This window comes from Anarhichas minor, unplaced genomic scaffold, assembly GCF_050575085.1.
Source record: "Anarhichas minor isolate MPS153535 unplaced genomic scaffold, ASM5057508v1 ptg000020l, whole genome shotgun sequence".
NCBI classification, from domain to species: Eukaryota; Metazoa; Chordata; class Actinopteri; order Perciformes; family Anarhichadidae; genus Anarhichas; species Anarhichas minor.
The window spans coordinates 4,561,954-4,575,894 of NW_027466466.1; the positions used below are offsets into that span (position 1 = coordinate 4,561,954).

At 45.8% G+C, this 13,941-nt stretch overlaps 1 protein-coding gene across 1 annotated transcript in view; it reads left to right on the forward strand.

Moving 5' to 3' along the window:
- LOC142954385 (plexin-A1-like) overlaps positions 1-5,384 on the forward strand; it is a gene marked incomplete at its 3' end in the record, with an annotated part of 54,135 nt that extends 48,751 nt beyond the window's left edge. The window contains exon 3 of the mRNA XM_076095347.1: positions 5,202-5,384. Coding sequence (XP_075951462.1) covers positions 5,202-5,384 — 183 coding nt within the window. The remainder of the gene's footprint in view (positions 1-5,201) is intronic.
- Positions 5,385-13,941: the final 8,557 nt, after the last annotated feature.

Sequence of the window (13,941 nt, forward strand, 5' to 3'; positions counted from 1 at the left end):
CACAAACCAACATGTTACCATTTCTGCCCGTTCTGTTTGTTACATCTTGACACTAGACTGACAGATTTTCATCTTGTGTTCACGTTTGTATCGTAACCTTTGAAGTGGGCCCCTAGGCCATGAACAGAAACCACATATTTGGCCATTTCTGCCTGTTTTACCTTAACTTGTTTACTTATTTACACATGATATGATATTTTAAGTGGGCACAAAATCCATGCAGTGTTTGTAGTGTAGTGTATTAAATGGAATTCGGGGGCAGCAGATACAGAGATATTTTGTAGTAATAATGTTGCAGTTATTTAGAAAGAAAATGAATTTTCTATGAGGTTTTGTGGTCTAGAAATTCAGATTTTCTTGCAGTTTAACTAGTTGAAGACGAATCATTTACTATTGTTTGCTCCCGTGTTGGCCCACAATCCACAGAGTTTAACCCTTGCTTTAATAATGAAGAGAAAGCACTTAAGTTTTCTTTCTACTTCTTGCTCACGACACAAAGAACGCTTTGAATTTGTTTTTCCGTGCTAATGTTGGTAACGTGTTCCTCCTGGTGCCACATCTCGTGAAACCACAGAACGGTCACGGTCAGCTCTCACGCCGAACTCAAACCCTCTCCGTCTCTCGATCTCCCGCTCTCTTCCTGGATCGAGGCTCATTAGCGACGACAACAGCGCCGTTGACCCCTTAGCCTCCCCCTTTGTCTCTCCTCCCTATCTCCCCTCTTTTTTTCCTCCTCTTCTCTCTCCCCATCTCCTCTCCTTTCTCTTCATCTCACTTGCCCCACTCTCTCCCTCATCGGCCCATCATCATTCACCCAGCAAGAGTTTGGCAGGGGTCTACGTGTGTGTGTGCGTGTGTGTGTGTGTGTGCGTTTGTGTGTGTGTGTGTGTGTGTGTGTGTGTGTGCGTTTGTGTGTGTCACCAGGGGCCAGCCTGCGCCCGTGTACAGCAGAGGTCTTCGGCAAGGACAACACAGGGGACTCTGTCCTTGTCTAACCCCCTGAAAATAGCACAACGGTGTGTGCGTGTGTGCGCCTGTGTGTGTGATGTGTAAAGCTATGTACAGTGTCCTGAGTATGAGCAATAGCTTGTAATAATAATAGCGCGGTCAGAGGTCCAGCAGGGCCAACAGGAACAAGCTACGCAGAGCTTATAGAAGCCCAATAAAAGCCTCCTGCTGGTCACCTTATGTTAGAGACACAGTAAAGGATTATCACAGGGATCCACACCAAACACACTGTCACCATTCATCTGACGACTCAGCCATAACCTTATAATATGATAAATCCAGCACAAATATGGACGACGCCACTGTCCTTCAAATGCACATTGAAGTGAAACCTCAGTGGCAGAAAGCAGAAGCCGTTTAAACTGAGTCATGCAGCGGATGATGGAAGTATGAAGGCCCTGATCATATGACATTCATGGTTTTAACGACGGGACATCTAAAGTTTCTCTTTTTTTGTGACACAAAATAATTGCTTAAATTAAGGTATCAAACAAACTATTATCTTCTGGCTTTGTAAAACCGAGTCACAGGTCAGGTAAAAGTACCGTATTAATAATTCTGTTTAGTTCAAGAGTGGTTTGGGACCAGACGGGAACAGTTCCCCCTTAAAGCTGGGGTGGCTAACGTGCTCTTAGGATTCTTTATTTCTTTGGAAGGAGGCCTAAAGAGACGGGCTCTCAGATTTTCTTGCTACATTTAGCGACTTTTGGAAAAAAAGTAACCCGTTTGTAGTCTGAACACTAGAATAACCCGAGGGTGATCAATTGAGGAAATGCGTTTTTTTAGTTGTTTTTTTTTAGGCTCTCCAGTCACTTCCGTCTTTGCAGCTGACGGAGCGTCAGCGTCCCAATTGCAGTAGAGGAATGAGTGACAGAGCAGGCAGACTGCAGGAACTACATGTCTACAAGGCACACAACAGTTGTCCGCAGATGTCCGGTCTGTGTGAGGCCACATTTGTCTGCAGTGAGAAGAAAAGAAAACCCCACACATCGACTGAACGCTCCGCTGTGCCTCAACGTGAGCTGTTGACTCTACGGTAATGATGCAAGTCAGGGCTAAACATAACAAACCATTAGCGTCCTCAGCATGCCGGCGATCTTGCTTCTGTGCTCCACAGACACTGGGAATGCAGATTAGTTGCCGAGTGCGAGGCACCGGCATGAAATAAATCCCGGCTCAATGATGTAATTATGAGCCACTGTAATACACGGGTTCCTTAAAACTTCTGATTTGGACACAAAGCTGTGTTTTTTATAGAGGCGTGAAATGGACGTGGTCTTCATCCAGATAGGTGCTGATATTCAGTGGCTTTGCTTTTGACCGTCATGTCGTTTATCCTCAGCTTGATGGAAAAGACATCTGCAACATGCATTTAGTCATTTATCTCAACAATCATGTGACCTGTAAATGCTTGAAGCCCGGGATCATCATCCTTATAACGCTCTGAAAGGAAGGAAAGATGGTCTCACAGAGCTGCAGGCATGTGAAAGCAGAAAAAAAAGAAAAGAAAAGATAAACCCCTTTGGGACGGACGTGATTTCCCTCCGGCCGTTCCCAGTGAACCTTGAAAGAAAAACAAGAAGAAAAAGGGAGAAGACGAGAGAAATATGTGGCGACAGAGAAGAGAAAGAAGAGCAGGATTAGCAGAGGCTGGAAGGAAAAGAAGAGAGAGACAGGAAACGAGGGGAAGGAATGAATGGAGGTCTGGCTCTGCTCTGTCTTTATCAGAGGAAACAAGGGGACCCAAGGCCAGGCTTCATACGTCCACCTCTCTCTTCCTTTCTACATCTCTCCCTTTTGTCCTCCTTTCTTCCTCTCAAATTACTCGCAAAAACTGTTCCAAAATTTAAAACATGTTTAAGCAAATGACAGAAAGAGCCAGCGCGTGTGTGCGTGTCTCTCTCACCCTCACGTTGTGTCTTTGTCCTCAGACGTTAAAGTTTGCTGTGGTGTCTGGCTGCCTTTTGAAAGTCTGGTAGAAGTGAGACAATGTTCACCAAAGACCTTATTTTTCACACACACACACACACACACACACACTTGTGTGTGCAAACACACTCGCTCCCCTGACAGCGTTGCTGTTTGGGAGGGACGGGGGTGATTGATTAGTCTCTATGGAGACGATACGTTTTCTAATGAACAAGGGAAAGCTTGCATGCTAATTTGTGTCTCGTGGAAAGGCTGGAGCGTGTGTGTGTGTGTGTGTGTGTGTGTGCGTGTGCGTTAGATTTGTTCCAGTGAACGTTAATATATAAATATATATTTTTTGCCATCTACCTTTTCTCTTTGTGCCTTAAAAAAAGTATTTCTGAGCGGCTGAGGTGGAACACTGGCTGTAACATGAAAGAGAAGTGCGATGAAAATAGACTTTGACTCGGTGATTAAATCGTGTCGTACACGAGGCGTGTGACCTCAACGTTCACTGAAGAGACTAGAACAAGAGAGGCTGTAGCCGTCCTCAAATGAATACATGAAAGATCCCTAAATTCCACAGATCATGCTTTCTAAATGGTCTTCAGTTGTTTGAGGTTTGACTGACGCTCTCTAACTACGTCATCTCGTCCTGCGTCTCCTACAATGGTTGAATATAGGGGTCACCCCGACTAAGAATAAGGGGCATGTGTTTTGCGCCCTCAAATCGTCACAGCTGGCAGATGTTTTTTCTTTCTTCCGTAAATATATGGAGGAGAAGTGAATGATTTTAGTGCAGGGCTATTTTACTTCACCCTCTTACGTCCAAGGATCTCACAACATCCGGTTAAAAAGGTCAGCCGACAAATGTTTGTTGTGTGTGTGTGTTTTGTAGATGCGGCGCTGTCCAGAGTACTGAAACAGAGCAACTGGGACGCTTTCTTAGCCTGATTACTTTTCGTTGTTGTAGATGGAACTTCTGGTCCTAATTCCATTTTTCTGTTTTGCCAAATTATCTAGCGCTCTGATAGTGCTACATCCGTATGCGAGTCCTCTGATTAATCAACGCATTCTTTGATTTTGAAACGGTAGCCTTCTGTTGCTGTATCAGCCAAGATGTTCTTAGGCTACATGGTTTTATTACCGTTTTTTGTACTAAAATAGGCTAAACATAATTTTTTGGGAGAAACCAAGCAATTTTATGTCAAATCAGATTTGCAGCATCCCCGAATAACCAGAATTGAAGGATCCTTTGTCTCATAGCCACATCCCTCCACATCCAGAAACTTGGCTTGTAAAGATGCAAGCACTAGATGTTATTTAGTGTGTGTGTGTGTGTGTGTGTGTGTGTGTGTGTGTGTGTGTGCATCTGCACAATCTCCTTTCAGAGTTGTATATATGGTTCTCTGTATGCTCGTGTGTGTGTGAAGTCGCCGCGGTAATTTAGATGCAGTCGATGATCTGTGTCACACACGTCTACGCCGCACACCTCCTGATGTCAGCTATCGCATGCTTTTAATGACATGCCTAATACCCCCCCCCCCCCCCCCACACACACACACACACACATAAATCAAGCGTGACATATCAACATATCAGTGTGGTGATGTGCCTGTACCAGACACTTTGATTATGATATGCTAATCTGACCTATAATTTACTTCCTGTCATGTCTCTGTCATCTCCTCCAGTGTCCTGCCTCCCCCCCCCCCCAGCCCCCCTTGTCTTTACTCCTGCTCCTTTTGATTTACTCGTTGTATTGGCTTGTCTCTTATTAGAAACTACATTGCCAAAGCTGTATACAAAGGAATCAATATTAAAAACATTAGCAAGCAACTGTTCATCCATTCAAACCATGCTGAGATGCTTAATTGCTTGGTTTGACATCATGTACTATGAAATAATCAAAGGCTGGAATGGAGGGGAAGCCATTAATCACAGGAGCTAGAACTGTGTACCGGTTGGATTGTGCTGTTTGAATGAAAGACAAACATCACTGTGTCCCCATTTTCTATCACTTTGCTTTTCAATAAAAGTTGTTTTTTTTGTTTTAAGGGGAGGAAACTGAAGTGAATTTTTCCAGCGACGCCCATTCATTTCGCTCCACTTCTCAGTAAATCTGCAGCGGCTTGGCTTCGCTCCAGCACTATAAAACGTTTAAAGCCTCCTCCTCCTCCTTTAACAATTAATGTCAGTTCAAACGGGAAAAGGGATTGTTTTAAAAAGTGTTAATGCTTGAGCTAATGGCTGTCTCTTCCTCCCCCCCCCCCCCCCCCATGCAGCCGCTGCAGATAGACGACAACTTCTGCGGCCAGGACTTCAACCAGCCTCTAGGGGGCACCACCGCCATCGAGGGCATCCCGCTCTACGTGGACAAGGACGACGGCATGACCTCCGTGGCGGCCTACGACTACCGCGGGCACACCGTGGCGTTCACTGGCACCCGCGGCGGACGCATGAAGAAGGTAGGAATACGTGTGTGTGTGTGTGTGTGTGTGTGTGTGTTCCTTGCTCTTTAGAGTTGAAGCAGTATTGCCGTTTTGGTGCGAAACCCTTGAAACTTTACCCTTGGCGTAAAAGATTAGAAGCTCTTCAAACAGACCAAATTCAATAAACATTCAATCCTGTTTGGCCCAGAAACTCTTCTCCAAGCCCGCAGCATATAGAAGATATCATAGTCCGCTCTGAAAGTTGTTTTTGTCATGTATGTTCTGGCGTTTCCCGCTCGTTGTGAACAATACATTACAGTAATAACCGACATAAAACTAACAAAATGTCACTAAAATAGGGATTCAAATGCTCCTGCCAGAGTAGAGAGTTTCTGTGTGTGTGTGTGTGTGTGTGTGTGTGTGTGTGTGTGTGTGTGTGTGTGTGTGTGTACAATGCTCTACAGAAAACCACTTTCACTCTGAAGCAATTTTGTGATGTATTTTCAATGGTCATTGGTTTTGACATTGCTGACAAATGGTTTTGTCATCAAATCTCATTGCAGACACACACACACACACACACACACATGTTTTTCTAAACATACCAAACAACACACATATATGTTTGAAGGCAGCAGCTCTGGGGAGATGCACGTTTTCTCCCACGGAGCGAGGCAGTGTGTGTGTGTGTGTGCGTGTCTGTGTGTGTGCGTGCGTGTGTAGAGCTGCTGCTGTTTGACAAACCCGAGCTGTGTGGGTTTTTTATCTTGCCGAGTGTTGTTTGGTGGTCTTGCTAAATCCCAGGGTGTGTATCTGAGTGGCCTCAAGGTGGGTGAGGATGATTTCCTGTTTGTCCCCAGAGGTGAAGTAGATCTGTGTGTGTGTTTGCGCGCTCACGCTTGCAATGGTGGCCTTCGAAATCTCTCCTCAATCACAGGCAAGCGGTAATTTCCACTATGTTCAGTGTACACGCAGCATGCAGTCCTTTTGTGTGCGTGTGTGTGTGCGCCAGTGGGTTTACAGTATGTGTGTGTGTGTACCCATGCTGAGTAGACCGCAGGGTGTGTGTGCCAATCAGCCGCTCCTTCATCTGAGATGCGACGGAGCCGCTTCTGTGTTTTTGTTCTCTTTTCATCCTTTGCAGGACATCTCCATACGAGATTGTCACCAATACTCTGGAGACTGAATTAAAAGTCACCTGAGGATAAAAATAATTGCATAAATACATACGTAATAAAAAAGATAGGAAGTTACATCCACATTTCACTGTCAGCTTCATTTGAAATTGAAAGTTTTAAAGACTATTTTAGGAACGCTTTCAAGTCATCTATGACTTTGTAAGTGCTTGTCTCATTGGTTTGGAAGTGTTTGTGTTTACATCGCACCGTCTGCCACTTTCTGTTCAAGCCGAAATGCGTTTGGAATATTCAGCTGCTACACTTTTTCGTACCAGTTTGACAGCTTAAGCGTTAAGGCCCCTGTGTTTCCGAAGCCGGAGAAACGTCTGCCGCAGTAATGCTGCTGTCAACTTCTTTTATATAGGCTATGATAATGTGCAAGCTCGCACAGACACACACACACACACACACACACACACACACACACACACACACACACACACACACACATATGCCTCCTTACACGTCTTCCTGTCTCTGGTGTTTTGCTACGTCGACTGAAACCTGGCCCGCTAGTCCTTGTGCCTGACCCCTGTTCTGTGTCTACGTGTGCGGGCTTTGTTGAGCGTGTGTGTGCGTGTGTGTGTGTGTGGGGGGGGGGGTCAGCAGATCCTGGATGATACCCCGCTGATCGGAATCCCATTTCCCCTCAGCCGGCATGCCTTCCTGTGCTCCGGAGACGGAGGGGAGGAAGGTGAGCGCGGAGGATGGAGGCCGCCGGTGTCCGGGCGCAGATCAATGCAGATGCTGCAGTGTACGGGCAGGGGAAACGGCGGGACAGGACACCAATAACAATAAATCAGCACAATTACACCGTTCACGAGGCGTTTACATCCGCCGGTGCCTGGTTAAGTCTTTCCTCTGACACAGGATGCAATTCGTTTTTGCCTTTTAAAATTAGGTATTTTCCAACTAAATTGGACAGCAACTCTTAAATGACTGAACTGGATTGCTACCAAAACAGAATTTTTGAGGGAGGCAAGAGGGAGGGGAGCTGGGATTAGAGAGACGCGGAGAGCGAGGCAGATGGGATGAGAGACGGTTCTGGGCTGTGTGGTTTTTATTGCTATTCATTGGGAGTTAAACTGTGCTCCTTGGCCCTCATGAAATGTAAAGCTGCAGCGCGCTGGTGTCTGCACACACGCGCGCTCGCTCACGCTCATTAGAAATCCCACAATGTGACTGCTGCTGAGTGCGCGCCAGACTCCCCGTATCGATTGATCTATGAATATATAATCGTTAGTGTAAATCTTAAACCCAGGCAGTCCATTCGATAAGTGATGGTGTCTTCGTCTGGATATGTGGGTGAGACAGAGAGAGAGAGAGAGAGAGAGAGAGAGCTGTGACATAAGCCAGGCTGCTGCTTTACATCAGCATGACTAATCAGAATGCCTTGACTGACATGTATGTGCTAAATACCCTCCTAATGTCTCCATTACTGTTGGGTTTGTGTCTTTTCTTTCTGTGCAGGTTTTGACTGTGCGTGTAAGGACTAACACTGTTGTATGAAGTCGCCCTTGTAGACTGCATTTCTGACTTTGGGGTAAACACCAAATCAGCATTCTGTTAACAGGCTTTATTGGTTTAACGCGGCACAGCGGAGAACAGCTGATTGAGAGCCCCGTGTCAAAATAAAGGCTAATTTTGTGATTTAATTGTGCAGGGTGGTCTCTGTTAGGAGAAGGTCGCCATTACATTGAGTGACTAGTCTTAAGAAAGACGCAGACCGTTGACAGAATGCCGACGCTGTCTTCAAACTGATCTGGATGCAACATTTAGGATCTTATGGTGTAAATTATACGACGTGAGATGAAGGACACGTGGCAGGATGTGGATCCATGATATGAGTAGAGCTGGAGGAGTTAATGGAGGAATCGGTCGCTTCGATTTCAGTTTGGGACTTTTATAGACAAAGCCAGCAAAATTGAAGAATGTTTCACATTTTAGAGGAGAAGATGCAATTAGCCCTATGGAGAGCCAGTGCTTGGTTTGTCCATTCTGGGCTACTGTAGAAACATGGCCGCCAGCTCCGTGAGTAATATAAACGGCTTATTCTAACGTAACGAAAACGTCAAGGGGGCCAAGAAAACATACATTATATTCCTTTTCTGCCAATACATCCCCCTAAAATGCTACACACTGGACGTTTAACTCGAGCTCCATTTGCTTGCACTTTTGGAAATCAGATCCAGTCGAGAGCTCTGGAAAAAGCTAAAAGTATTGTTATTGTTGTAAATGATTATACAGCACTTTGTGCGGTATCTTAAAGTTGGCTACCATGAGCTAACAATAGCCTTAATGAGCTACAAGTCATACCAGAGGCCGCAAACCCCTTGAGTGTATCGCTATGGGGAAGGCATCGTCAATTGTTGGACGTAGAGTGCAGAATCAAAGAAACAAAAGAAACTGAAGGCTTAAAGACATGCTAGAATGTATGACGCAAGACTTAGGGTTGCAAGATGAAAGACGTGAGACGGAGGGTGTCTAAGGTTAGATGAAGGATGTACACTAGGATGTAGGACATAAGAGATGCAGTATGGGTATTTGGTGTAGGGAACAGTTACAGCCTTGTCACACAGAATGGGCCTCCTCTCTCCTAGTGAAAAGTCTAACGGCTGCCAGCCAGCAGCAGCATACGTCTGCATTATATACTGTTGTTCTTTGCTCAGCGTTTCAAAGTCGAACATCTTTCTTTTAAAAAAAAAAAAACCCACAGTGCATCACTTTGTAGGAAGACACGGGAGTAGGTGGCGGACCAATAGCTCTTAACAGCATGAAATTGCACCATGAGCTGCCTTCTGTGCCGTTTGCCTGAAACAAAAAACAAAAACCTCCTCAGATCTCGGTAAAAACCTGGAAATCCTTTCATTCCTCTCATTCCGTCGCGTCTTTTGTCTACCTGGAGAGAACAAGGCGCTCTCACCACTGTTGGGAACGTAAAGGAGCGTGTTTGGTTATCAGCAAATATGAAACTAAACTATCAACATCAATGGAGTTATTAATATCAATAAGTTAATTAGTAATTACTAATAAGAACAGGGCACCACCCTGCGGACAGGGACCAATAACCAAACTATAAACGAAGTCTCATAATTAGTGGTCACTCACGATATTAACAGTCTGAATACTATTACACGTTTGGAGTGCGAGTGAAGGGTTAAGTTCGAGCACAGGCCACTACATCCAGTTGTTATTACACACTTATGCACAAGTAATCACAGACGACTGCTCTTTAAAATATAACAGAGTTTATTAAATCAAAATAATAAATGATCAAATCAAGTAATATCACAATCAACAAACGCTATCATACAATTATGTGTCTAATACCTAAACTCAAATGAATAAAGTGGGGTAAGGAAATGTGTATCGATATATGTACGTGTGTGTGTGTGTGTGTGTGTGTGTGTGTGTGTGTGTGTGTGTGTGTGTGTGTGTGTGGAAAGAAAGGGGGGGGGGGGCTACTCAACAGTGATGGTGGGTAGGGGCGTGTACAGGCAAAGATGATGGAGTCTAGAGACTGGCGACCAAAATGGCGCAGAGGTGGCTGCTATAACCACGTGGGACGGCGTAACATGTGGGTAGGGGTCAGAGATTACGTAATCACGGGTCTGAGAGGTTCACCCAAAATCAGTAGCTCTAACTACGTGTGTGTGCGGGTTAGTAGAGGGAGAGAGAGAGAGAGAGAGAGAGAGAGAGAGAGAACATCGAGCTCTGAGCGCGGTGCTCTGCGCCGTAGTGAGGAAGTGAGGAACAGCACGCTTTTACGGGGCGACTGTGGCTAAGTGGATAGCAGGGCCGTCCTTCAATCAGAGGGTCGGCGGTTCGATCCCCGGCTCCGGCTCTGCTAGTTGCATGTCGATGTGTCCTTGAGCAAGACACTTAACCCCAAAAAATTGCTCCCGTTGCTGTGCCTACGGTGTAGAAATGTGATAGAATCTGAATTGTAAGTCGCTTTGGATAAAAGCGTCTGCTAAATGACTGTAATGTAATGTAATGTAATGTACGGTGATAGTTGCGCTTCTAGATCTCACTCACAGAGCCGATTTAAAGAGGAGAGAATAAAACCAAAAACAAATAAAAGAATCCCCAAAACAAACAGATCTTTGTCACTGAGGTGAAATGTCAGCTTGTCTCCCTATCACCCCGAAACTCGGTCGGCCAGACGAGAGTCGGCCACCGTAGTTTTAGTTTTTAAAGTGATAGAATCACAAGCTCCACCTCCACTAACAGCGACGGATCAAATGCGAACGGTTACAGCAGGAAATACACAATATAACGGGACTCCGTGGTCCGCGATGCTGGCGTAATAACACGTTATAACACGACAGTAACTTAACACAACAAGATACAGGAATAACAACGACATAAACGAAGAGTCTAAATTAAGCTAATGCTAAGCTAAGCTAATCTAGGCCCAGATACCAGTAACTCTTACTTTGAGAAGCTTCGTTCGGTAAGGTCCATTTCCCGTGGTGGGAATCAGTCAGTCCTCGGGAGATGAGTGCTCCCGGTGGCGCGGCTATCGGAGCTAGCGCAGACTCAATCCCCTCGCTGCAGAGAGGGGTCTTCTTAACGTCGGAGGCGTGCGGGAGTCGCTCGTCTTTGTCCGGAAATCTTCGGCTCTTTAGGGGCTCAGTTGCCCTCTTTTGCCGGCAAGGTGTGCACTAAAGGGTGGGAGGACGGGTCGTAGAGATTATCCGTTCTCGCACTACGGGATCTAAAACTCAAAATAAAACACAGTCTGTAGTTTCGACCAGCGAATGTAACATGTGACCTGATAGGATTTGATGAGGCCTCGGCTCCTCGTGAATCTTCTTGTTGCCAGGACGAGGTCCGGAGGGAAGAGAGCGAATGGCGTTTCCTGCTCGCTTATAAACCAGGTCTCGAACCCAGTGGGGGGCCACTTCTTGGCCAATGAGGGGCCAGGATCAAGTTTTGGCTGTGCTGGGAGGTGTAGTCATTCATCTTGGAGTTTCCATCAGACGTTGTATGACAGGAAGGAACATGGGTGCTTCTAGACTAGAGCCAGATCCCAACACCACATCAGGCGAGATGAAGAGGAACTCTCAACAGCCTCAAGTATTTCCACATACACGAGACAAAAAGACGCAAGCAATGAAGTCAGAGAGAGTGAGAGGAGGGGGGGGGGGGGTACTCAGTAGTGTATAGGTGTGTGAATGTGTGTGTGTGTGTGTGGGGGGGGGGGGGGGGTTTCATTGTCATTTCATCATTTCCCTGCGAGCAGCAAATCCAATTACTTTTCCTTCTCTATCTCGGAAGATGGTCTGACTGACAGGACCGATTTGGTGCGGCGCTACCGCCAACTGGGTTGATTGACAGAGCGCTGGCACTTCACCGTCGTGAGACACGGAGACAAGTGAGGGACCGATTAGACTTCGGGGCACCTCGGAGCCAGCGAGGTGGACCAGAAGTTCACCGGCCCCGCTCCTTCGATCGCACGGCTGTCTCACTCAGAGATGATCTGATTTGCCTTTTTTTTTTGGCAAGTTGCCTCATGTGTTCTCCTCAGTTTCTGTGTGACCGCAGCGACGTATACACTACCAGCATTCTGTGAATCTTTTACGCAGTATATCTAACAGTATGGCACCAGCAAATTCCAACTTCAAATCAAACAGCACCTACTTCTCACCTACCTCTCATAACAGTTTGCATATATTGTACGTTATCTCAGATTCTCTACTGAAGGACAACTTTGAGATGCTTGGACTTTCCTAAGTATTTCCACTTTACTTAAAGGGCCAGTGTGTAGCATTTTAGGGATCTATTAGCAGAATTGGAATGTAATGTTCATAGTTGTGTTTTCATTAGTGCATAATCACCAGCCGCCGTTTGACTTCCGTCGCTCATAAAATTGCGTTATTGTTATGGCGTCTGAGCGAGGTTAATTGCGTTACCACGGTTTTGCAATTGGCACTTCTATTGCAATGTGCGACCACACTGCTCGATGCCTCAAATCCTATACACTGTCCCTTTAAGTACGCTGCTTTATACTTCTACTCCACTGCATTTTATTTGAATGACTTTTAAAGGCAAGAGGAATATTTTATGGAAAGAGCAGTGATTAGCGAAAAGTCTGTAAAGTCAATAGAATTTGTAAAGCCTGTAAATCAAATGTATCCAGCACTGCGGTTGGGAACCAATAGTCTGAGCAGTGTGCTTTGCCGGATACCGGCTCTGCCGATCCCAGTGTCCTGCGAATGAGAGTGCCTTGAATCTCTTCCTAGAGGTTTAGATGGCCGTGCGTGCAGTGGCTCTTCAAGCTTCGCAGTAAAACTAGCTGTCAGAATGATTAAGCCTAATCAGGAAACATGGGATGGGAGGTAATTTAGCATGTGAATGCTAATTAGCACCAGCATTTAGACTGGCAGACGATGATTGAAGCAGCGCATCGGCTGCTCAGCCTGGTTAAATGGCAAAAACACCAGGCTGGTGGAGATGATTGATAATCTCGGATCGGGCTGCTGTCCCTGGCCGTGTGTGTGTGTGTGTGTGTGTGTGTGTGTGTGTGTGTGTGTGTGTGTGTGTGTGTGTGTGTGTGTGTGTGTGTGTGTGTGTGTGTGTGGACTACAGCTCCTCTTCTCTCCAATGCAAACTTATAATGAGCAGATGAGCACAATACCTGAGCACACTATAATTCCATCTTTATCCCATTAAGTAGAAGTTAGTGGAATAATGTCCGACCAGTTTTTCGGAATACACACCAGACTTTTGTGAAGCCTGGTGTGTGTGTGTGTGTGTGTGCGTGTGTGTGTGTGTGTGTGTGTGTGTGTGTGTTAGTGGTGTCATTCATGCCTGGAGCTTCTTCCCTGAGTGTGAGTGAGTTTCTGAACCTGTAGTTTGGCAAGCACACTGGTTGCATGTGCTGTGTGTACTTACAATTATGTGGACATGTATATATCAATGTGTCAACGGTTATCCCCTTTAAATGAAAGTGTGTGTGTGTGTGTGTGTGTGTGTGTGTGTGTGTGTGTGTCGCCGTTGTGAGAGGACTAGTGTGTAAATCTCGCAGAGATAATATTACCGCTATAAGCGGTGCTAATGTTTGAGTGAATTATCATCCTATTCTCCCCGCTAATACTTCTCCGCACTCCCTCTCTTCAGGTCTTTTCCTCTCCTCTCTCCCCCCTCTCTCATCCCCTGTGCTCCCTCCCTCACTCATATGTCACCTTCAGCTCCCTCTCTCCCGACCGAGGTGGGCGACATGCCCGCAAATCTTCCTCCCCTAGAGAATTTCCAACCTGTGTGTGTGTGTGTATGTGTGTGTGTGGGGCGTACTGTCCTTCTCTCCTCTCCCTCATTCTCCTTATCTCCTCTATCCATTAGTACATTAGTGTACGTCAGCCTGGGAAAAAAAAAGAAAAGAAGTGCTATCTCTGTCAAGCCTTTCATGA